General features: G+C 45.8%; 1 protein-coding gene across 7 annotated transcripts in view; it reads left to right on the top strand.

Annotated features, from left to right (window-relative positions):
• The first annotated feature begins 1496 nt into the window (after positions 1 to 1496).
• Positions 1497 to 25854, top strand: part of LOC127043021 (organic solute transporter subunit alpha-like) — a 34243-nt gene continuing 9885 nt past the window's right edge. Inside the window, exons 1-7 of one of the 7 annotated variants that reach the window (XM_050936703.1) lie at positions 1767 to 2641; positions 5194 to 5274; positions 10726 to 11134; positions 20365 to 20516; positions 20642 to 20715; positions 23190 to 23348; positions 25702 to 25813. In XM_050936703.1, coding sequence (XP_050792660.1) covers positions 20409 to 20516; positions 20642 to 20715; positions 23190 to 23348; positions 25702 to 25813 — 453 coding nt within the window. In that variant the 5' untranslated portion in view covers positions 1767 to 2641; positions 5194 to 5274; positions 10726 to 11134; positions 20365 to 20408. Of the gene's footprint in view, positions 1745 to 1766; positions 2642 to 4853; positions 4965 to 5193; positions 5275 to 10725; positions 11135 to 17611; positions 17826 to 20364; positions 20517 to 20641; positions 20716 to 23189; positions 23349 to 25701; positions 25814 to 25854 lie in introns of those variants that run through there. The other 6 variants (XM_050936702.1, XM_050936701.1, XM_050936704.1 and 3 more) reach the window with 6 other exon arrangements.

Below are 25854 nucleotides of genomic sequence, written 5' to 3'. Positions count from 1 at the left end.
GCTCTGCACTGTGTGAATAAATATTTTCTTTTCAATGTCCTTGTCATTTAATTTCATTGAATGACCATCAGCTCTCATATATTTTTTAAAACAACCAAATCCATCAACATGATTGAGCTTGTCCTTTTTAACTGACTATGAAATATTATTTTCTGCTACACAGGTGGCACAAAGGGAGTGGAAACTGCTCAGGTCCCCTCTTCTAGGGATTTCCTTGTATGAGGGAGTCTCTAGTGGGTTTAAAGCCATAACTCCAGCATAGAGGCTGTGTCTGGGTCAGGGAGGGGCTATGACTGGAGTGTACTGCACTTCAGCTATCTTCAGGTGAGAGACGGTTGCTTGAGGAATGTTGCCAGCTGGTGTAGGTTAGAGCAGTCATCAGGCTGCTCTAACATGGACTGGGGGTGGAGACTCAGGAAACTCTTCTAACCAGTTCCTTGGCAACTCCCTTCCCCCACTGCATTGATAAGATCTTCCTCAAGAAGAAAAGTTGGGCCTATATCTTCAGAAAGGCCATTGGTTTGGTTTGGTTTGTACCTGTGGCTGCATGTTTGTCAACAGGAGGCTTATCTTACTCTTTTAGCTCCAGTGTTAGAGGTCTGTGCTGAAGATCCCAAGGTGATGAATACCCAGGAAAGGGGGTGCTAGTAGAGCTGAGATCCTGTAAAAAATTCTGATGTTCAACATTTGCTTTTGTCCTAAGTCGAAATGAAAAAATGAAGTATCAAAATTTTTCTATTAATGAAAAGTTCCAAAAATGTTTCATTTGAGAAAGGCTGAAATATTTCACTTCAGCATTTCTGATAAAAAATAAATGTTGACATTTCTGAATCAAAATGTTTCATTTTGGTTTGTTGAATGGACCATAAATGCTTCATTTTTGAGTAAATTTCAGCCTTAAACTATGTTTCCCTGTTGTGAAGCATTGCCTTCGGGGTGTTGTACCTCAGATTATCCCCTATGGCCCAGGTTCTCTGGCCAGACTACATCTCCCACAGTAGTGTAGTTGAGGTAAACTTGGGTAAACAGAGTAGACCCACCTCTCATTTAGGGAATATGGAGTTTCCTTTCCCCTAGTTTACCCATTTTCTTGTTTTCCACTACACCACTGATCTCCCATCATGCACCTGTAGTTATGAGACTTTTATGATGTATCGTGCTTAGTCAAAGGGTAGACTGTACTGCATCATGAGAAATGTAATCTGGCCAGGGAGCTCAGCCCATAGGAGAAATATGAGCCCAAAATACAGGTACCATAAAGCAATGTGTCACAATTAGGAAAATGCAGTTTAATGTTGAACTGGCTCCAAACAAAGAGCCCTGGCTTTCAACAATCCCAAATATTCAGAATCAGGTGAAAGCAACCCAAAAGGAAATATTTCCATTTTGTTTTCCTAATAGAAAATCAAAATGGCAGCTTAATTGACATTCTCCTGTGGAAAATGTCAATTTTGTGCAAAATGAGTTTTCCTTTGGAAAATAATTCCAACAAAAATTCCCAACCAGCTCTACCTGCTACAGAGATCAAATTGAAAAATTCTGCTACTCTGTGTTGTTTTCTTGACGTTTATAAATCTGCCTTCATTGTAATGTAACTCTCCCCTCCCCTTCCCTTTGTATGCAAAAAGTAGTTTCGCTTTATATGGCAAGAACCCGCAAAACTGGATCAAAATGGTGTGGTTGGTTGGTTGTTTAAGCGTTGAGTAAAATCCAGCTCTCCTGTTAAATCGTTTTTAAACATGAGGTAAAAAGTTTAATTTTCACTTGCTTCTCCCCATTTTTGGTTCCTTTAAGGGTGAAGTTTTCCACTTTAATAGGACCATGATTTGGTACGAAATGTATCCAATGCTCTCCCTCGCCTCTAACTTCACAGAGGGGAAAATGCGGCATGCAGTACATATGCCTCTCTTGCTCGTAGGTTCAAACTGTTTCTCTCAAAGCCTCACAAAAGCTGACATTTCAGGTGGTGTGAGGGAGGTGCTGTCTGGTGCCTGAAGAAGAGAGTGAAATTCTGAAGCTTGAAACTTGCACTGTAAATGTTAACGCTGTGTGCCTTAGGGAGCTCCGTCCTTCTGTGTGTCTTGTGGAGCAAGGACATCTTTACTGTGTGTTTTTAACAGCACCTAGCAAATAAATAACACAACAGTAGAGGGGACACAGACACAAGTGTATTGGTGTCCGTGTGAAACTTCCCTGCCGACAGGATGTGGCTACCGTACAAGGCAAGAGTATAAATTGTAACACACGTTACTGTGTCTGGGCACCGCTCAACAGGACTTCGCCACCCAGTCGTTTCCTTGAAGCATCTTTCACTGGCGCCTCATTCTGCAGCAGTGTTTGGACGGAGAGAGAAAGAGCTGGCTAGTCGGACTGTCAAGCATTTACCCAATCGAAAGGTGCTTGGGAGGAAATTGACATTTGGCAGCAAGTCTCAGCGCCTTACTGGAAAAGCGAAGAAGTAGAAGTGCTTTGTAACCTCAGCCATTCCCACGCCTCTGGGGAGTGGGGACACTGAAAAGGAAGCAACTCCACAGGGCCAGCACGAGGAGACAAGTCTTAACAGAAACTAAAGAAATGGAGAATGGGACCGATCCCGTCTGTATTGCAAAGGAGCCTCCGTTCTCTCGCAAAATTATCGGAAGTAAGTTTTGCTGCTGCTTTAAAAACTGTGTGTGTGCGCGCGCAGGGAGGGGGATTTTTCAGGAAGTTTTCCTAATTGAAAACGTGTCTGGACTGAAAGCCTTGTTTTCTTGTTGCAAACTATGTGCATCTAAATACCCGGGCACGAGTTTCCCGTTTTATTTTAGTGATGTGTAATATGTGGAAGCTGGGTTAGCGTTTGAAAGGGATTCCAATAACTAAAAAGGCTAAAAAATGAACCACTGTTGAAGTGTGTGATAATTATTAATATTTGGAGGTAATTTTTTTAGTACTAAAGTAGTTCACGGGAGTAACAGAAATGTAATGGCCAAGCTAAATATAATCTATGCTGTATTGTAATTTTGATGCTATACACGTAAAACATTAAGGGCTTGATCCTGCAGACATTTATTACAAGACCAAGAGCTTACACTGTGGTGAGTTACATAAGAATGTCCATACTGGGTCAGACCAAAGATCTATCTAGCCCAGTGTCCTGTCTTCCGACAGTGGCCAGTGCCAGATGCCCCAGAGGGAATGAACAGAACAGGTAATCATCAAGTGATCCATTCCCAGCCTCCTGATCATTTCCGTTGCCCTCCAATTTGTCCACATCCTTTCTGGGGGGGCAAAACTGGATGCATGACTCCAGATGTGGCCTCACCAGTGCCGAATAGAGGGGAATAATCACTTCCCTCAATCTGCTGGCAGTGCTCCTACTTATACAGCCCAATATGCCTTTAGCGTTCTTGGCAACAAGGACACACTGCTGACTCATATCCATCTTCTCATCCGCAGTAATTCCCACGTCCTTTTCTGCAGAACTGCTGCTTAGCCAGTCATAGACTCATAGACTTTAAGGTCAGAAGGGACCATTATGATTATCTAGTCTGACCTGCACAATGTAGGCCACAGAATCTCACCCATCCACTTCAATAACAAACCTTTAACCTACGTCTGAGTTATTGAAGTCCTCAAATTGTGGTTTGAAGACCTCAAGCTGCAGAGAATCCTCTAGCAAGTGACCTGTGCCCCATGCTGCAGAGGAAGGCGAAAAACCTCCAGGGCCTCTGCCAATCTGCCCTGGAGGAAAATTCCTTCCCAACCCCAAATATGGCAATCAGTTAAACCCTGAGCATGTGGGCAAGGCTCACCAGCCAGCACCCAGGAAAGAATTCTCTGTAGTAACTCAGATCCCATCCCATCTAATATCCCATCACAGACCACTGAGCATACTTACCTCAAGATCAATTGCCAAATAAATTGCCAAAATTAGGGTATCAGTCCCCAGCTGACTGATGGACCTATCCTCCATGCCATTACAATAACCATTACTGATGGACCTATCCTCCATCAATTTATCTAGTTCATTTTTTAACCCTGTTGTAGTCTTGGCCTTCACAACATCCTTGGCAAGGATAATTCCTTTTGTTTGTTTTAAACCTGCCTCCTATTAATTTCATTTGGTGACCCCTAGTTCTTGTGTTATGAGAAGGAGTAAATAAAACTTCCTTATTTACTTTCTCCACACTAGTTATGATTTTATAGACCACTATCATATCCAGGACCGGCGCTAGGGTTTCTCGCGCCCTAGGCACACGGCCATTTCGCCAACCCTGCACTGATCCAGCGGCTCCGGTGAAGCTGCCGCAGTCATGCCTGCGGAGGGTCCGTTGGTCCGTGGCTCCGGTGGAGCTGCCGCAGTCATGCCTGCGGGAGGTCCACCGGAGCCGCGCGAGCAGCCAACCGTCTGCAGGCATGACTGCGGCAGCTCCACCGGAGCCGCGGACCAATGGACCCTCTGCAGGCATGCCTGTGGCAGGTCAACCGGAGCCGCCTGGTGCCCCCCCCCCGGCAAAATGCCGCCCCCCGAATAATCCTGGCACCCTAGGCAATTGCCTAGGCTGCCTAAACGGTAGCACTGGCCCTGATCATATCCCCCGTTAGTCACCTCTTTTCCAAGCTGAAAGGTCCCAGTTTTATTAATCTCTCCTCATATGGCAGCTGTTCTGTACCCCTTATCATTTTTGTTGCCCTTTTTGGAACCTTTTCCAATTCCAATATATCTATTTTGAGATGTGGTGACCACATCTGTATGAGTATTCAAGATGTGGACGTATCATGGATTTATATAGAGGCAATATGATATTTTCTGGCTTATTATCTATCCCTTTCTTAATAATGAGTTGTCTATCTCTTGTAAATTTACTCAGGAAGTTCAGGAGGGGCCTCCAATACAATGAATAATCTCTCAGCTGTCATCATTGCATGATGATTTCCATGCTGTCCAAGACAGTGGAAAAAAAATCCATTGCTAAATTGTGGTGACATTAACTTTATTTAATAGAATGGGGAGGGGGAGAATAGATTTAGCAGTGACTGGGACACCCAGAAAAATGCCTGAAAAAAGAGCTGATGCTTTGTCACCTGCAGTTTATAGACCATTTATGAGAAGAGGAGTATTCCTTATTTTGGTGTATCTGTGACTGGGATGGGGAAGCTGGGCAGAGGTGCTATGTTTCTGGGTCCTGATGCCCTTTCCTTTCTCCCAAGAAAAGAAGAGTAAACAGTCACAGAATCTGTGCAGCAGCCATCAAGAGGATGATGCAGCAGCTTCTTCCTTGCTATGCCCATGTATGCTCTACCATGTAAACTCAATGCAATCAGGTCTTCCTGGACTGGAGGGTGGGAAGGAATCAGAGTTGGGGAGCAGCCCTGCTGATCAAAAAGTCTGCTGGAAGCAGCATTACCTCCTTTTTATTTTTAATCAGTGACAATAGGGAAATGTATAGCCACAGGGAGTCTCCTAATGTTGCACAACTCTTCCTGTGCAGCTACGGCGCTAAAAATAGAGAGGCATGTGGAAGGAAAGTCCCGTGGGGTTGTGCTAAGCTCTCCATGTAAGTCCTTGGGGGTCTGTATTGTCATGCCACTTCCTTCCTGTCCTCTAAGGCCATGCCTTCACTAGGAAAAAAGTGTTTTAAAAATGTTAGCTAACGTGTTAATCTGCCTGGTCTAGAACAGGATTTTAACACATGTTAAAAGTACAATTTACCCTGTCTACACTAGATTTTTTTATATATGTTCAAATATCCCTTTGTTTTTACTGAAGACAAGGTACCACCCTTGAGTGGTACATGTAGCTGCCTCTCTCCAGCTTCATGACGTTTTTGGGAGCCCTCCTACCCCCATAGATTTTGCAATGAGAAAGGAGAAGTGAGTTCCTTGTCTCTTAATGAGTGTCAGAATGGAGCATGGTGGGACATCAACACTGATCTTGGAGTATGTCTACTCTGCAAAAAAACAACCCCCATCCTCTCCCAAAAGCCCTACTGCAGCAAGTCTCAGAGTCTGTTTCAACAGACTCAGGCTCCCAGGGCTCATACTACATGGCAGCATAGTAGCATTGTAGACACTCCTGCTTGGGCTGGAGCTGAAGGTCTGAGAACCATTGCACCACCTCACTGAGGTTCAGAGCCCTGCCTCCAGCCTGAGTAGGAAAGGCTGTACAGCTATTCTTAGCCCCACCATAGCACAAGCCCCACAAGCCTGAGTCAGTTGACAAAGTTGATGTGCTGCTGCAGGGTTTTTGTTTTTGGCAGTGTAAACATATCCCTTGTGTCCCAGGTTACTGAGAGCTCCTTACATCAAGTAGTATGGCCTTGTATACACATACATTGACACTGGCTTCCACTAAAAGTGTATTGTACAATGATTTGATTTAAAGTAGGTGCAAAGCCCTGTGTGGACATGCTATAAACTACCCAGTGGATAGAGCAGGATCTTGCCTGTGGTTGTATTAGCAGTTCCAGTAATCGAGTATAGATTCAGGAATCAGGTACCAGTCCAAGAGTGAAACTGGAGTCAGGTTTGAGGGGTCAAACCAAAGGTCAGAAGCCAATGGGTTAGCCAAGAGATGTAGCCAGGAGTCAGAAACCAGAATGGAACCAGTACAGGCTGAGGTTGGAGCAGGAGTAGACTTTAAGCAGAAGTGAGAGCAAGTTAAGCACCGCTGTGTGCACTGAACAGCCACTGATGTGAGACTTGGCAACACGAGGGGAAAAAAAGTGGCACACCTTTCAGAACAAGCCCAAAACTAGCTCAGCCCATTTCAGAGGGAGGTGTTTGGGGGCAGTGCTTAATTTGTAATGAATGAGGTGCCAGGACTCAGGAGTATTGGAAGCTCCTGAGAAGTGTGTGTGGGCCACTGGCACCTGAACAGTGGCCCTGCCTCTTCCCCGAGGTCCCACCCCGCCCCACCTCTTCTCCCGAGGCTCCATGCCCACTCCGCCTCTCCTCCTGAGACTCCTCAACCTGCCACTTGCTCCTCTCTGCCTCCTACCCCCCTTAAGGCACGAAAAAAGTGATGGAGCCATGGCCCTGTGGTCCCCCCGTCCCAGCGCCCCTGCGGGGTTCACCTCCAGCACAAAGTAAGCGCAGGCTGGGTGGCCAGAGAGTGTCAGCTGCTGGCCGGGCGCCCAGCTCTGAAGGCAGCACCACCGTCAGGGGCAGCGCAGAAGTATGAGTGTGAATGGCATGGATGTCCACTATTACAAAAAAGCCCAAATAAGCAACCTCCAAATAAAACAAGCCCCCAAACCCACAGCTCTAAAAAAAAATGACAGCAGACTTGGGAATGCTCCTCTGCCCAATCAAAGTGAAACCATATGGAGGGAGCTCACTGGGTCCAACTGATCTTGCTGGGTTGGCTAGCAACCAGGCTGGGAGCCAGCATGAAGACAAACACTTAAAGACAATGTAACCTGGTTTGTGGTGTTTTAGCTTAAGTCAGAAAGGAATTGATTTAATTGATACATGCCAGTTTTAAAATGGGTTAAGAGGCTCCAAACGGGTATCTTGCAACAGTTTAACTAAAGTGGTTTTAAATCTGAGTTCATTTTGACCAGTGCATTTTACTATGTACACAAAGGCTGAGTTTTGATAGTGAGTATAAAACTATGGGATTTATACCATGTCAGCACAATAGCATTGAAGCCACAGCAGCCTAGGCAGTAGCACAAGCTTGTCCTGCCCACCCAGCACCCTGGGTACATATTCGAGTAGCCACCAGCCGTGCTCCCATGGCTTCATTGCTGTTGTCACTTGAGCTAGCTAGCTGAAAGCTAACTTGGGCATGGGAGTACAGACACCATTTCCAACTCTTGAGGTAGTATCACGAGTCTTGTGATAGTTGGCATTTTTTGTATTGCCTCATCTCTGGAATTGTGTGACTGCAAGACTCTCACCTTTCATTAAAAAAAAGGAAGTTTCTTGCATGATAGTTATAGAGGAACATGTAAAAGCGTGAGTCCTAAAGTCTTCAAAATTAGAAAGCAAATAAAATCAACCCTCCATTTATTATTTTTTAAAATTCCATGATTTTTAAGTCAAGCTCATAAGTTGTTGTTTCCTGACTCCTGAGTTTTGCATGCTTGGGATTGACAGCACTAACTCCTGTCCCACTGGGTGCACTGGGGTCACTGTAACACCTGAGATGGATGGATCCAGGGAAGAGGTGCATGTATTTCATTTCTTTGTTGTCCAAATCCCACTCAGGAATCTAGAGGTGATGTTCCTGCACACTGGGTACTGTATGACATGTTAAGTACCTTTTAATAGAAGGGCTCTCAATCTTCATTTCTTGTCTGGTACTCTGATTTGAATCATTGTCTTGGAGGGCCTGTAACATGGCTTCTGTGGTCAGGGCTCAGCTGCCAAGATAGTATCCTAAACATAGCCTAGAAGAGGGGCAGCCTTGACACAGGGCAAGGGGAAGTGGGTGCCTTGTGTGCTGGTTGTAGAAGGGGACTGAGTGAGGCTATCAGTCCAGCTGGCCTGAGGGAACTAGAGCTGGAGGGGAAAGCTGCTCTCACTAACATTCTGCTATTTATGTTATTCTTGTAAAAAGATAAGACAAAAATGACACAAAAGTGACATTGAACGTGTGACTTGGAGGGATGTGGGAGTCAAGTATGAGGGTTTTCAGAGTACTTCTACATTTAAGCTGGGAGGTGTAATTCCCAGTTTATGGTAGATGTAGCCATGCTAGCTCTGCTCAAACTAGCACCTAAAAGAAGCAGGGTGTCCAGGATGACAAGGGTGGCCACTTAAGCTAGTGCAATCCTGCCTGGCTCCTGGGTACGTCCCTAGCTGGCTAGCCCAGCCTGCTGCAGACACACTGCTAGTTTTAGATGCTAGCTTGAGCAAAGCTAGCGTGGGTATGTCTGCACGAGCTGGGAACCACACCTCCTAACTCATATGTAGCCATGCCCTAAGAGTGCTAACAAAAGGCCCTTGCTGCTAATAAAATTTGACTGCTAGCCAATGATAGAGGACTACTAAGATGAGCAGTTTGGTGAATAAAGGCCGCCATCTTGACAAACTGCATTTTCTTATTATTTTTTTCAATATACAACATAATCCAACAGTGAGCACACCTTAAATCATGTCAGTGCAGTTACACATAGTCCAGCATTGGATTATCCCCCCCCACTGAACTGGCACTGCATTAGAAAGAGGGTAGTTCTAGAGTGTGTGAAGGCAGTGAGCCAGGATGTTAGGGCTGGCAAAAGAAAACATGCTTTATTTCTTCCTACTGGAGGATCGCAGGGTCTGAGGAGACTGCAGACTCAGGGTTGGTCTATGCTAGAAAATGATATTGACCCAGCTACATCCCTCAGGGGTGTTAAAAATCCACACTCCTGAGCAACATAGTTAAGCTAAGTGAAGTCCCAGTGTAGACAGCGCTAGGTTGATGGAAGAATTCTTCCATGGAATTAGCTACCAGCTCTGGGGCAGGTGGATTACCTGTGCTGACAGGAGAACCCCTTCCGTCGGCTTAGGTAGCATCTGCTGGGAAGCACTATGGCAGCTCTGCCACTGTAACATTTCAGGTGTGGACACATCCTCAGCTAAATTACCCAGCAACCTTAAGAACGTACAAGTCAGTGCGAGGCTCTTCACAACACAGATGACCTCTGCCAGGATCAGAAGTGGCTCTATGTTTTTTGCCACCCCAGGCATGGCAGTCAGGCCTGCGGGGGGTCCGCTGGTCATGCGGATTCAGCGGTGTTTCTGTGGTTGATCTGCCGCTCCCGTGCCTTCGGCGTACATGCCGTCGAATTGCCACCAAAGCCGCAGGACTGGCAGACCTCCCGCAGGCGTGCCGCCGAAGCCTGCCTGACTGCCGCCCCCTGCGGCTTGCTGCCTCAGGCATGAGCTTGCTGCGCTGGTGCCTGGAGCTGCCCCTGGCCCGGATGTTGCAATGGTGACCAGTTCCAGAATGGAATCATCAGTGTGTTTAGAGTAAGGATTTAAAACTGAAAACTGTGGAAGCCGTTACTACAGTCAGAGCAATGAATTGAGAAAGTAAAGAATCTTTTCCTACTGCCCATTGCTGTGCCCATTATGAAGCACTCACACACAAGGTTTTTAGGGTTCAGAAAAAGCAGAGATATTTGTGTAGATAATGAGAACATCCACAGGACTGAAATGTTTGCTTTAACACAAGATGGGAACCCTCGTATGTCAGGACAGAAGACTAACTGATGGGGTTAGAAAGACACTTCCTCTTTGGGCAGTTTATTCCACAGTTGTCTAGTGTGTAGTTTCTGCTCCTGAAGAATGTGGTACTAGCTGCTGTTAGAGAGAGAGGAGCAGAAGGTAGGTGGGCCACCACTTCGGTCTGGCATAGCATTTCCCATCTCTTCTGGAACACAAGACAGCTGAAATATTTCCTGTAAAAGCACAGCGTCTTGGATTTCATGGTATTGTTTACAGCTGTTGTCTCTGGATTCCCTCACTTATTCATTACTCATTATTTAATCTCCTAGTCATGTACACAGTGAATGACTGTAGGCTGCTATGCTGTTTCACCAGCCAGGAAAGGGAAGCAAATGCCCAGGCCGAGTCCTTGTTAAGGTCCTTTCATCAGATCATGGTTTATCATATATAACAAAGGATAAACAACTCAACAGAAATGCTGGACACAATCCACAGCCAGGACTTACCTGTGTTCCTATCTTCAGCTTCCTTACACACCCTGCACAGCAATTTGATAAAAAGGAATCTCTTAACCCTTTCTAGGGTGCTGCTTGACCTGTTCCCAGTGGTCGTTCTGCAAAACTTGCAATGATGCAGATGACTGCATGAAACAGAGTGGCGAATATCCTGCATAAACCAGATTGTACACCGCATACAACTGTGGGCCTGCTCACTGATATTTTTGTCAAACTCCAGGACAACTGGGAATCCCGCTTTTGTAGACTGCGGCAACAACTGTGTTTGAAAGCACAAGCTGATGTTTTTTTTTTTAAAATGTACCTACATTTATTAATCATTTATGCAGTGGCATAACTGTGCATTAGGCTGTATAGAACAAAGAAAAAGCAAGGCCCCTGCCCGAAGGATCTTACCTCTAATGTTACACAAAATGTATTCAGTGATGATAATAGGGAGATTGGGGAGACAAAGGCTACAGAGACAAGATGCTCTGGTAAGCTATAAATGCTGCTTGATTAATCCAATGTTTAAAAATAAAATTTTGATGAAAGCCAGATCAGGTTTGTTCCAATGGTTCTTTCTTTTTCATATGTGTACGCAGTGCCTAGCTAAATGGGGATCAGTGACTGGGACCTTCAAGCACAAAATATTTGCAGTACAAATAAAGAACAATAAGTGAGACCAGACTGATTTCAGGTTAGGAACAGGCATTTCACACTGCTCTACTAAAGGCCAAGGAGGAAGTGGAATTGTTTATGGTGTTTAATGGGAAGAGGAAGACTCAGGCTGAATGTCAGGAAAATTGTCTAATGAGATAAAATAGAGTGTGAAATTCTGAGCCAGAGATTCAGTGGCAGATGCACTCAGGCAACCTTCTAAATAAATTGCTGTGCAGCAGGGCAATGTAACTGACTAGTTTAATAGATCTGGCTTGGATCAACCAAGTCTGAGACTCAGGGGTCTCCCAATGGCTAGAAATGTACATAAATTCCAGTTTATGAAGCTTAGTAAAGCCTTTGTCCATTGTTATATTTTGACACACAAGGAGTAATGGGGCAAGAAAGACAGTTTTTGTCTTACTGAATCAAGGTGAACGTTCCCTGCCGAAAGGTCAGGCTATCTCATATGCTGTAAAACCAGCAAAAGCCGGAGTTTCACAAATTGGTGTTTGGTGCAAAAACATTCAAACACTGTTAACTAATTACTGAGTGCTTCCTATCCATGGCAAACAGTTTTGCTGCTGCCTCACAGACCAGAAAACAAGGCTAGATGTTATCTACCAGTAGAGAAACCAACCACAGATAGTCAGTCAACAAACTTCTAAGGAGAGCTGCAGCTCCCTTTAACATGTGTGGGGAATTGTAGATGCTCAGCACCCATCTGGAGTGGGTCCTGTGTAAAGGGAAGTGAGACTTTGCTAACTGTTATGGGGAGTGTTAGCTGTTTTCCAGTTGCACTAAATAATGCACTGGTGTCATTTGACTGACTTCAGTGCTATTCCAACTGAGTTACAGGTGTCACATAGACTCATAGACTCATAGGTCAGAAGGGACCAATCTGATCATCTAGTCTGACCTCCTGCACAAGGCAGGCCACAGAACCCCACCCATCCAATTTTATAACAACCTCTATCCCAGGACCGAGTTATTGAAATCCTCAAAAATGGTTTGAAGACCTCAAGCTGCAGAGAAACCACCAGCAAGTGACCCGTGCCCCATGCTGCAGGGGAAGGCGAAAAACCTCCAGGGCACCTGCCAATCCGCCCTGGAGGAAAATTCCTTCCCGACCCCAAATATGGCGATCAGCTAAACCCTGAGCATGTGGGCAAGAGTCACCAGCCAGCACCCAAGAAGGAATTCTCTGCAGCAACTCAGTACCCATCGCATCCAACATCTCCCCGCAGACCATTGAGCAGACCTGTCTGGTGGTAATTCAAGATCAATTGCCCAAATTAACGATCCTATCATAACATCCCCTCCATATACTTATCAAGCTTTGTCTTAAAGCCAGGACTTTACAGTTTCAATTCTAGGGGAAAGGGAAAAGCTGACAATGGAAGAGGCTGCTCGGGCTTGGGCTGCAACTCCATGGTGGAACCTCATTGACTTCAGCCTTCAGAGGTGGATAGAAAGCTGGCTAGATCGTCGGGCTCCGCGGGTAGTGATCAACGGCTCCATGTCTAGTTGGCAGCCGGTATCAAGCATAGTGCCCCAGTGGTTGGTCCTGGGGTCAGTTTTGTTCAACATCTTCATTAATGATCTGGATGATGGGATGAATTGCATCCTCAGCAAGTTTGCAGATGACAGTAAACTGGGAGGAGTGGTAGATACGCTGGAGGGTAGGGATAGGATACAGAGTGACCTAGACAAATTGGAGGATTGAGCCAAAAGAAATCTGATGAGGTTCAACAAGGACAAGTGCAGAGTCCTGCACTTAGGATGGAAGAATCCCATGCACTGCTACAGACGAGGGACCGAGTGGCTAGGCAGCAGTTCTGCAGAAAAGGACCTGGGGGTTACAGTGGATGAGAAGCTGGATATGAGTCAACAGTGTGCCTTTGTTGCCAAGAAGGCTAACGGCATTTTGGGCTGTATAAGTAGGGGCATTGCTAGCAGATCGAGGGACGTGATCATTCCCCTCTATTTGACATTGGTGAGGCCTCATCTGGAGTACTGTGTCCAGTTTTGGGCCCCACACTACAAGAAGGAGGTGGAAAAATTGGAAAGAGTCCAGCGGAGGGAAACAAAAATGATTAAGGGGCTGGAGCACATGACTGAGAAAAGACTCAAGCCCCTAGTGTCTGAATCTAATAATGTCCTAGGCTTAAAGAAAAAATCTTGGCAGCTTTTGAATATACTGACCAGAAATGAATATGAGACACTGTGCTGTCCAGCACATCTCACTCCCTGCAGTAGTAAAGAGGCAAAGTGAGAATCAGTCCTTTGCCATGTGCTGCTAACCAATCAGCCATCGTTGAAGGCCTGACAATGGTCTCCTGGGCTTGATGAAACTGGTTGCCATGATGCTGGCTTTACTGCCTCTTGCCCTTGGGGAGGGGGAAGGGCGAGATGACAGCATGGTCACTCCTTACTGCTTGCAGCCAGGATGGTGTTTGGATCATGGAATGGAAGGGGGACAACTACTGAGAGAGAAAGTGAAGCAATCCTGATAAACTTCACCTAGCTCCTTTGACCCAAATCCTAAATTTTGCTTCCAGTCACATTGGGGTAGATTCAAAGTATTTCCACTTAAGTCTACAGCCCAATCTACACAAGAAAGTAAAGGCTCTTTTTTTCAGCTGAGTTATCTTAAAATGACAGGGAAGTCCCCTTAGCACTTGTGTAGACACCATTTAACACCTTCTCAAACTTTCTATAGCCTAGAGCAAAGCAGTACCAGTGAGCCTTGATAGATGAATGGGTTCCTATTTGAATGGGATGTGGTGTCATTGAATTTTTTCATCTATCTCAGGCAGCACCTTTCTTTGAAGGAGTATATCTCTTAGGCCAGGGCTGCATATGTTGACTCAAGTTCGTTGGCATACAGTTGCCAGAGTTAGTACTTTGCTTGTGTGCATGCATACTTGGCGCTTTGTGTTGGCAGTGCATGTACTCACCAGGAGTGCTTGAGTCAATGCAGAGTGCAGGGCACTATGGTTAGGTATCCCATTGTGCAATTTGACCCTGTCCAGTGCACTGTGTTTTTGGAAATTTTGGCAATGCATGATGGGACTGAAACAAGTTGTGGAGGGTGACTGGGAATATGGGGTCAATTTCCGAGTTCGCAACTATGTCCATCCCATATTGTTATCAGTATCCCATAATTTTTGTGCCTTTTTTTCAAAATCCCACAAACCCACACAGGCCTCCTTGCTATCTGTCATCTCTGACAAAAGCATGGAGCCTGCACAGCTCTACACTGTTGTCATGAGCATTACAAGCACAGGGTACATGATCCTGGAGCGTTTGCAGAGCTGCAGGAAGAACTGAATGAGTGGACAACATAACAATGTCTTGGAGGACAGAGTGCTGTGGAACATAGGAAGAGCCATTTCAAGATTGTTTCTGGCATTCATGGAGCAGCTGCACATGGTGGAACACCACTTCTGGGCTTGAGAAACAAGCACTGAGTGGTGGGATCGCATTGTAATGCAGGTATGGGATGATGAGCAGTGGCGGCAGAACTTTCAGATGCTCAAAGCCACAGTCCTGGATCTATGTGCTGAGCTTGCCCCAGCCCTCCTGTGCAGGGACACCAAAATGAGAGCTGCACTGAGAATGGAGAAGAGAGTGGCAATCGCACTAGGCAAATTTGCAACTCTGGATCGCTGCCGGTCAATGGTAAATCAGTTTGGAGGTGGGAAATCCACAGCGGGGACCATTGTCATGCAAGCATGCAGGGCTATTTATCACCTCCTGCTATGCAGAACTGTGATTCTGGGCAATGTGCAGGATATAGTGGATGGATTTCTAGCAGTAGGGTTCCCGAACTGCAGAGGAGTGATAGACGGCACACACATCCCTATTTTGGCACAGACCACCTTGCCACTGAGTACATCACCAGAAAGGGCTAGTTTTCTATAGTTACACATTGTTGTTGGATCACTGGGAACGCGTCACTAACATCGTTAGGTAGTCAGGGAGGGTGCATAACACTCACATCTTTAAGAACACAGGATGTTCAGAAAGCTACAAGCAGGGACTTTCTTTCCTGACTGGCGGATTAGCGTTGGGAATGCTGAAATGCCAGTAGTGATCCTGGGGGAGACAGCATATCCCTGGCTCATGAAACCACCTTGCCAGTGTCTGACCCTAATGCGGGTTCAAGTGAATTTTAATTGAGAGAGGAAAATTAAAACCCAGACAGACTGAAAATTCAAAAAAAAAAATCCACGTGGCCGTTTATTAACAGAGGAAAAAAATCACAACTTGGGCTGGGGAGGAGCACTTCTACCAACTAGCAGTACGATTAGAACAGGAACATTCACACAACTTGAAGCAATCTATTTACATTCATTAACAAGGAACCAAATAATTTAAAATTAACTGCTCCCAAAAAATTAAAATAAATACATCAACTTAAATGAACTGTGTGCACATTGACCAAATACTATAAAACACACCAACTAACCAGAATAGCAACCATTACAGCAATTCAGCTCTCATATACTGTATATGCACAACTTTACACCAAATAACAACAATATATACAGTTCTGTACCAAATAAGGGAAGGAAAAAGAGAAGAGGCTAAGCAAAACACAGAGTATTTACAGAAATTAGAATGCAAATACTGTATTCCAGGCACAGCTGACCAGCAGTACAGACACCAGAAGCATAATGAATCCGTAGAAGGTAATTTGGAAAAAATAAATGTCACGTCCTGAGCCGGCTATATCCGGAGGAGACCCCTGGCTGAAGGGTTGATCAGGTCCTTCAGTCAGTGTGTGGATACTCCTGCAGATTCTGGCACGAGGCATGGTTTTATTCAAAGGCTCTTTTACACTTGTCAGCATCTGATTGGTCCCTAGCTCTTTCACCTTCCAGGTTCCGAGCTGGCACCCTCTACGTAGATAGAATCTGCACACGACACACTAGAAGCTGCTAGAAGCTGCACCCAGCACACTAGCATGGTTTTGCACACAACCCTAATCTGACCTTTTGAACTGAATTACAATTGGTCAGATTGAATTCCTTTGCTCACAGCACGCTGGTATTATGCACACAGCACTAGCCTTACCCTTAGGTGACCAGGCAAAAAGAGCGGGAAAATGCACACGGCACTATAATGTTGCACACCGCACCTTAAGGTAGCACACAGCACCACGGTGTTGCACACGGTACCAGTGTGACCTTTAGATGACCGACAATTGGCCATACAGACACCATGTTAGAGTAGAGGCTTTAGAGCTGCGACAGCCAGCACCAAGCAACAATTCAACTACAGGCTCAGCAGGTGCAGAATGACAGTTGAATGTACTTTTGGTCATTTGAAGGGTTGCTGGCATTGTTTATTCACCAGAATGGATCTCAGAGAGAAAAATACCCCCAGTGATTTATAGCTGCCTGCTGTGTCCTGCATAATATCTATGAAGCAAAGTGGGAAAATGTTTCTGCTGGAGTGGAGGGTGTAGGTGAAGCAGCTGTCTGCTGAATTTGAACAGCCAGATATAAGGACTATTAGAAGAGCTCAACACGGAGCTATATAGCTCTGGGTGGCTCTGAAAGACCATTTTAACAGTGAGCCAGAGAAGCGTGTGGTGTTGTAGTGGCTCTCCCTGGCCCTCCTCTTTTGTGGCCTAGTAGGGATCATTTGGTGATCGCTGGACATGGAGGAATATAACATAATCAATGCACCTCTTAATTTTGTTTCTGAATGATCCTATGAGTTATGTGACATGGTTACTCTCAGAACTGCTGAGCACTCATTGGTATATATTTTGACCTAATAAAGCTGAATGACTTCCAAATAATGTAATTGTATTCTGTAATAAAATCAGTGCAAAGTAACTTGTGCAATTTTAAAACAAATATATTAAAAACTTAATAAAGTTTAATAAATTAAGAGAGAAGAGCTTATGAAGAGGAAAGAACATTCATGTCCATTTCAGCTACACATACACCAACCGTGACTTTCACAGGTCAGTGTAGGTAAAGCTATGATTGTCTTTAATGTGGAGTGGTAGGGATAGTGCAGAAATTCCAGAAGCCATATTGAAAATTGATATAGATATAGGGAGCCTGCAGCATCTGTGTTTGCTTCCTGAGAAGCCCAATTATGTCCTGGTGCAAATCCCTCTGCTTTTCCTGCTGGGACTCCTGGGACTCTCTCCTCTCTGCTCTTTCCTTCTTCAGGCTGCCTGCAGTGTTCATCCTCCAGGCTCTGTGCTCACAGTCTGATCCAGCACTGGCTTGCAAGATACCCTGGAACATGTCCTCCCAAGTCCCCTTCTCTTTCCTTATCTGGCTCAGGTGGTCAGCAGGTGGAGAGGGGTAGACTTGAAGGCTGAAGTGGCAGCAGCTGAAGATAACACACAGAGAGGTACCATTATCAGCATATTCACTGCAGAATGAGGAACTGAAGATGCTGAACTCACTCCCCTTGCTCCCCAAAAGTTTTAAGCACGACCTTCTCACTTCTGCTTGGGATTGCTTGTGCATGGCCCCAGTCACAGCGCCAGCTGTGGTGAGTATTGCCCCCCAGGGGGAGGGGAAATGAGGAGGAATTGCTTGGTCTTATGATTCTAGTAGTATAGGGCAAGTATAGGAATACTGGCACCATTTTCCACAGGCGGTGGTGATTTTAGCTGATGTCTCATTCCTGAAGGTCTCAAAGGCTGCTGCTGGTGTCCCGAAGCTGCCCAGGCCCGCAAGCTGCTAGCCTGCGTACTGCAATGAGGTTTGCTGAAGTTATGGCTGAGTGGTGTGGGAGTTTCCTACTGTGGAGAAGAAATAAAGCAGCCCTCCGTAAAAACCATGGGCTGAGGACTGCAGAATAACTCCATGAAAGTTTCATCAAGATCTTTCAGGAGGATTTAAGGGACATCCCTGTTTGTCCATAAACAAACTGCTCTGCATGCCATACTCTCCCCACTTCACCCCTGCCTAACTGTATAGGGGACTGAAAAGCAGAGTTGAGTCACTGCCTCTTCTAGCACAAGTAAACTGATGAAAAGTCAAAAGATGTGTCCTACTACTCTGGGGGGTCATGTCTGTCATTGAAAACGTATCTACACGCTTACCTGAGGTTCCTTCCCCTGCATCGCGATTGCCCTTGCTCTACTGGTGGGACTGGCCAGACTGCAATGGAGTTAAAAATGGATCCTGGCTCACTGCGCAGCTGGATTCCCTGTCACCTGTCCGCCATGCTCCTCCTCCTTCTTGTCCTCTTCCACCAGCTCCTCCTCCTCCTCCTTGCTGTTCATGGAAGGGGCTTATGATTTGGGCTTCTTGGAGGTATCCACAGTGCTGTGGGGTGTGGTAGTGGGGTCTCTGCCCAGGATAGCATGCAGCTCTTTGTAAAAGTGGCAGGTCTGAGGTTTGGCACCAGATTGCTGGCCTCTCTGGTCTTCTTGTATACTGGCCACAACTTGTTGGCTTTCACGTGGCCCTGCTGCTGGTCCCTGGTGTAGCCCTTCTCCTGCATCACCCAAGAAATCTGCTCATATATGTCGGCATTTCTATGGCTGGATTGGATCTGTGCCTTCACAGCCTCTTTTACCACAAACCAACAGATCCAATATCTCCCGTCTATTGCAGGCAGGGGCGCATTTGGAGCATGCAGCCAGAGGGGTCAGCTAGGCAGTTGCACACAGCAATGGAGAGCTGCTAGGTGTGCTCGCCAAGCTGGACAGTCAGGAAAAGGAATTTTAAAAATGTGTGGGGTTTTAAAGGGAGAGGAGGGCTTTTGGGCTCTGTGACCCCTGGGCAGTGGAACTATCACTGTGAGTTATTGTGGGACAGCTGCTGGAGGGTCGACACAAGTAATACAGGATCTACACTTACCCTGTATTGACCTAAATACATTCACTGTGACTCTGTGCTGCTCGGGGAGGTGGTGTTACTATCTCAGCATAGCAGTGGGAGACCAAATGAGTGTAGACACATGCACAACTAGGTTGACGTAAAGTGCCTTTTGTTGACCTAACCAGGTAGTGTAGACCGGGCCTTACACTGAGCCAGAGGTAAATATTAATGTCAATACCCAGTGCCAAGGAGGAGAAACAAAATGATAATTTAACCTGGTCAGAAACAGGCAGTTGTATCCCAGCCCCCTGGGAACCTATGATTAATGCATTCCTTGTGCAGATAAAACTCCCACACAGACCCGTGGGAATTTTGAATGCCCAAGGCATGCAGGAACAGCCCTTTAAACTCATTGTTAAGGTAAGGAACTAATACTGAATAAACACAGCTTTGCTTATGGTCCAGCTGGAATGAGTAAATCTCCTAGAATATTTGATGTTATTTAATTAGATTCATACAAGAGTACTTGTCCTAGAACCTTGTCCCAACATGCGTTTCTGATCCTTCCTGCATGAGAACCAGCATGGATTAATCCTCAAGGAATATCTCTATTGCAGGCATGTCAAAGTACGTGTTCAGGAATCTGAAGGGGATTTTTGCAGATATCACACAAAAACAGAGATACATTCTTTCTACTGTGATAAACTCAAGACAAATGGCTGTGGAGGGAGACGGGGTGGGTAAAAAGCAGTCTTGGAAGGTTAAAAGGCCCTCCTCCCTTTCAAACTGGGGCTGGGTGACTACAGGTCAACCAGGTTCAGCTGAGAAGGGGTTACCAGAGATCAGTCAGGATCAGCTGAGAGGGAGTTATCTGAGGTCAGTTAGAAACAGCTGATTCCAACTAAGGGCTGCCTGAGATTTTTTTTTAACTCTTCCCCTGTTGGAGGGGGCTGGGGGGAAAAGAAGGACAGGGCCGTCCTTAGGATTTATGGGGCCCTAAACACTACACTTTGCTGCTGGAGCTACATGTGTATGCACTAAAATGAATATGAAGCCTGAGGCCCAGATCCTGCAAAGACTTGCTCATGAGCTTAACCTGATGCACTGCAATGCGAGACATCCCATTGAAGTCAATGTCAGTGTGTCAAGTTAAGAAAGCCTTTGCAGGAGTGAGACCTCAAACTTGTTTCTGAGGCACTTTCTTACATTGAACATGTTACACACCTCAAATAAAACGTGTCTTTTTTTCTGTTTTGCAGGCCTTGATCTAACAGGTATATTTCTCTTTGCCATCTTGACTTTAATGACACTAATAGCCAACCTGGTGTTTGTAGAGGAAGTGTTCTATATCTACAGGAAAACCCCCTCCTCTAAAAGGACGATTTTTATTTGGATAAATGCAGCAGCTCCGGTAAGGAGGGGGAGAAAGAAATTCAACTTAATATTGAAAAGACCCTTTCTCTAAAGATGCTGTAGTTAATGCACAAACCTCTTTTTATCTCTGCCCCTCTGATACCCTCCTGTCTTTCTGTCCAGGTGATAGCTACTACATCATGCATCGGGATGTGGATTCCTCGCTCAACAATGTTTACAGATTTCACTGCAGCAGTGTATGTATTCTTGTTTCTCTGAACCCTGAATTTCCTGCCTTTAAACAGCCTCTAGCACTAGGTAAACACAGTCATTTTGTAAATTTAATAATGGATTTTTAGTTTGAGAAGAAATCTCTTGGCAGCTGTTCTAGCGGGGAGGGAGAAAAATAAAAAAACGAATTCCCAGTACTACAGCCCCCTTAGTGTGGGAACTGCAGAATGAAAGAAAACAATTGATCCCTTTGATTGGCAGCAGCGTTGAAGTAGTAAAGTCATTCCTGTATCTCTCTCAATGCCATGTAGAATGAGACTCTGACCTGTGACTTTTCACTGTGCTTTTATTAATGATGCACTGTATGGGCCTTTTATTAATGATGGCAAGTGAACCTTCAATGAGTATATCAGTGAGAAAATGTTCCATACATGTCCTGATAAAAGCTTTGTGTGAGGGTTTGACAGCTCTGACATGTAAAGGGGAGGATGAAGAATTGTGGTCTCTGCTTCCTAGAGGTAATGGTGCAACCCTCTAATTTTAAGGCAGAGGCTGAAAGGTTGAAGATTACAGTATGGGATTTTCAAAGCTGTCTAAGTGATTTAGGAGCACAAGTTTCATTGGTAAGTCAATGGGACTTGTGTTCCTAAATCACATAAATGTTTTTGCAAATCTCCCCTTTAACTCTTCATAATTTCTGGCTCCATTAACTAAGAGTCTGAGATGGAATAAAACAAGATGGAGCAATGCTAATTAGTTAAGTTGCTTTTGTTTGGATGGTAAATGCAAATTCTCACTGGCTTAATCTGTGTCTGAGATAAAACCATGCAAGTCTCTGTCATATTATTAGATTCCCACCTTTGTCTAACTGTAGAAGTATGCGTGATGTTAACAATACTTATAAAAAGAAAACAAAATCATAAGAATGGTGATACTGGGTGTGACGAAGTGGGAATGTTCTTAATGTTTTTTCTGAATACTGTGTGGGTGCCTCAGTTTCCCCTATGCATTTCTTAATATCTAGGTGGTGGGATAAAGGTGTGTGATTGTTGCAGAGCCTAAGAAAACCAGTGTGATGCTCATGGCTGGCTCCAGCATTTTTGCCGCCCCAAGCGGTGGAAAAAGAAGAAAGCTGCGATCGGCAGCACTTCGGCGGCAGCTCTACTGCCGCTGCTTCATTTTTCAGCGGCAGTTCTGTGGAAGGTCCTTCTCCCCGAGAGGGACCGAGGGACCCACTGCCTAATTGCCGCCGCCGAGCCAGACGTGCCGATCCTTTCCGTTGGCTGCCCCAAGCGCCTACTTGCTGAGCTGGTGCCTGAAGCTGGCCCTGGTGATATTGTCTACACAGAGAATGACCAACACCCTGTCTCCTGGCAACTGATGGCCTGGGCCCCTTGCCTGCAAGTGCCAATTGCAAGTGTTGGAGAACAAAGAGATCAGGTGGCCTCCTGGCCTGGGAAAGAGACAAAGGCCAGGGGATGGGCTGGAGGGGATTTCAGTTTGGAGCTAGCTGGGGAAATGGAGGGAGACCCAAGGCCGGAGTCTAGGCTCCCTGCCCCCTAAGATGGACCTGACTGAGGGGGTCCTGTTGTCTGTACCTACAAGTTCTGTTTTGGACTGTATTCCTGTCGTCTAATAAACCTTCTGTTTTACTGGCTGGCTGAGAGTCACGGTGAATCTCAGGAAGTGGGGGGTGCCAGGCCCTGACTCCCCCACACTCTGTGACACTGGGTCAGAGCAAAGGTCCATCTAGCCCAGTATCCTGTCTTCTGACAGTGGCCAATGCCAGGTGCCCCAGAGAGAATGAACAGAACAGGCAATCATCAAGTGATCCATCCCCTGATACCCATTCCCAGCTTCTGGCAACAGAGACTAGGGACAGCATCCCTGCCCATCAAATCAAACACCAATCATAGGCTAGCATAGTCTAATGCAGTGCTTCTCAAAACTGGTCTGCTGCTTGTTCAGGGAAAGCCCCTGGCGGGCGGGGCTGGGCCAGTTTGTTTACCTGCCACGTCCACAGGTTTGGCCGATCACGGCTCCCACTGGCCGTGGTTCACCGCTCCAGGCCAATGGCGGCTGCAAGAAGCAAGGTTGGGAGCCATGATCAGCCGAACCTGTGGATGTGGCAGGTAAACAAACCGGCCAGACCCATCAGGGGCTTTCCCTGAACAAGCGGCGGACCAGCTTTGAGAACCACTGGTCTAATGGATAGAGCACTAGGGTGGGAGCCAGCAGCTCCTGCATTCTAATGCTGACTCTCCCATCTACATGCTACGTGGCCTTAGTTGCTCTATGTCTCGACTTCCTTCTCTGTAAAATGAAATTAATGCTTAACTCAGCCTGCCCTTATAAAGTAATGTTCCTGTGCAGTTAGCGCTAAATATTACTATTAATGACAGACGTTGAAATGTCAGCACTGCAAATTCCTGTAGTGGGATGGTTTTCAAAGAGCACATGCACTTTGTGTATGTTTAACCTGATATTTTTTCTCTTGTAGTTTTTTTGCCATTGTGATCCACAAGTTCATGCTGATGATGATTAAAGAATGTGGAGGTCAAAAGTTATTTCTCAGGAGATTTGAAAATGATCGTTTCAAGATCAGCACAGGTCCCTGCTGTTGCTGTTGCCTTTGCCTCCCTTACGTACACATCACTCGGTGAGTTTCGCTTTAGAGCTCTCCAGCTAGAGTACTGGTGTCAGAAACCAGCAACTTAGCAGAGCCACACATACAATGCTGGGCTTCCTGCTCCAGAGAAAACTTGCACCTGGCACATTTTGAATGCCTTACCTCTGTATCTCATGCTGGCTATTTTAAGGTGTATTATCATGGGGCCACATCAAAATTTATTTTTTCAGCTTGCACCATATGGCTATCCTCCACTGTTTTGGGGTGCAAGGGCTTGGAGTTGGGGACCAGACAATCTTTGTAGCATCATTCTTGGTCAATCCAGCAGACATTCAGCCTTTCAGTGAAAGTGAGGCTGTTGCTGGAGTCATGCTGCCGGTGGGTGAAAGGATGGCTGTCTTTGTAGGATGGCTCCGACCCAGAGGTGAAAGTAAGCCAGTCCGGTCCAGTACGGCAATAGCCAATACATCGTACCAGACTGGACCGGCTTCTGCGGTGGTATTTAAAGGGCCCAGGGCTCCAGCCGCCACGGGGAGCCCCGGGCCCTTTGAAACGCTGCCGGAGCACCGGCAGCTGGGCTTAGGTGGGGATTTAAATGGCCCAGTGCTCCTGCCACTGCGGGAAGCCCTGGGTCCTTTAAAGTGCCGCCGGAGCTCCGGCAGCTGGGCTCCCGCAGTGATTTAAAGGGCCCGGAGCTCCGCGGCAGCTGGAGCGCCAGGCCTTTTAATTCGCCCCTGAGCCCCGGGACTCCCACGCGCCTCTGCAGCTAGTAGCTCCGGGTGATTTAAATTTCAAAAGGCCCCGCCTCTTGAGGCCATGTCCCCGCTCAGGACTCCGGTGTACCAGTAAGTCCTTTAAGTTACTTTCACCCCTGCTCCTACCTCTGTAGACCTGTGTTGGGCTCCTTCTCATCGGTACCTAGGGTTGGGGAGGCCTTGCCTTCTACCTACTCTTGAGCTCTCTAAGCTTCTTCCAGTACAGAGGATGACTTCTTGAAAATGTCATCCTCCTCTGGTCCCTCCTTCAGGTGTCTCTTGTTTGGTTGAACTTCCTTTTTCTTTTTATAACAAATAAGGATGATAGATAAGACAGTCTAGTGCAGATAAGAGTGATAAAAGTCAGGAACACGGGAAGGTACAATAACAGGTTTCTATCAGCAACAATTGCTCTGTTGTCACACAATTCTCCAAATGCTTGAAAGGGCAAATGCACTCATCGGGTGACCTGTCTCAGCCCATTTCACACTTGTTTGTACCATTTATAGTTCTGTAATTATTTGCGGGAGTAAAATTACCACTGTAATGATGTAATTATGGTTGTATTAATTGAGCAATTATAATACATCAAGGTTCATTAATATATCACATTACACATTAAATGGCAGCTGGCTGCTACGGAGCCTTCATTAGGTAGAGTGTCTGACAGGCCAAGGGCACAACAGCGAAGACCGAAATAACCAGAGAGAGCGAGAGCTGGGAAATAGATGAGAAATAAGAAAGTTGACAAAGAAAAGGGAAGCAGAGCTGGACCTTGCCCAGTGTGCACTTAGATAGTTCAGCTATACTAGCTTTCATGTATCTGAGTGGCAAGTGTCTTCCCCTTCCCCCCCACCCTTTCCTTATAGTATTTTTAAAACAGCATTAAAATCTGAAGGATGTTTTTGGGTCTGTGAATATGACTCACTGAAGAGAGGGAAGCGTGCACCAGCTGTTCTGCTGGGGCTAGGTAGTGTAGTGATCGAAGGTGGATGATTTCCTCTGACCTAGGAGGAAAAGTGGATGGCTGCTGAAGAATGTTCATGGAGAAATACTCTGGAAAATGCTGCTCCTCTCTCCTGATCCTACAAATCCCTGCTTTTCTGGACTACCACAAGATTAGGGGTTCGCTAATCAGGAAGACCATATGTTACATTGTTTTTCTAGACAAGGATTAAAGATCTATGGTAACTTGCCATTAAGTTTAATTCTGGTAGTGAAGCACCAACTTGCCCACTGTAGCAGAAGGCTGGGATAGCATAGCTGCAGTGGAGAAGCTAATGGTATATTTCAGGTGCTAGCTATTTTGCCATTGGTTCCCCAGTAGACCCTAATACACCACCTTTTGCACAGCTCCATTAGTTATTTAACTGCTGCTGCAGAACCAGCAATGGAGCAAAAAACATTATTTTGCACTTGTTCTGCTAAGTTCATGTCTACATCTTTCAATATGCTGTGAAAAAGTAGAGAATTCTAGACAAGATTCTAGAGGATGTTCCTTGCCAGATTTCACCCATGTACAGTACCTATGGAAAATGTGGGGCCTCTACCATTAAACAATTTCTTGTGAAGTTTTGTTAAGCTTATTAACATGGTATTGAGCAGTGGTGGTTTTTTTGACTTGTCAGACGAACGCTGTTTCTGTTGAAGTTGGGGACTTTTCAACTTGCTTTTCTTCGACCTGTGCTAATGTTTCTGTCAATAGTGCTTTGGACCAACGGAAACTACAACCTTTCTGATGTAAGTAAATATTCTAATCAGCCATTGCTCACCAAGCTTGT

Source organism: Gopherus flavomarginatus, chromosome 1 (genome assembly GCF_025201925.1).
Source record: "Gopherus flavomarginatus isolate rGopFla2 chromosome 1, rGopFla2.mat.asm, whole genome shotgun sequence".
NCBI classification, from domain to species: domain Eukaryota; kingdom Metazoa; phylum Chordata; order Testudines; family Testudinidae; genus Gopherus; species Gopherus flavomarginatus.
This window is presented reverse-complemented; position numbering and strand designations above follow the sequence as displayed.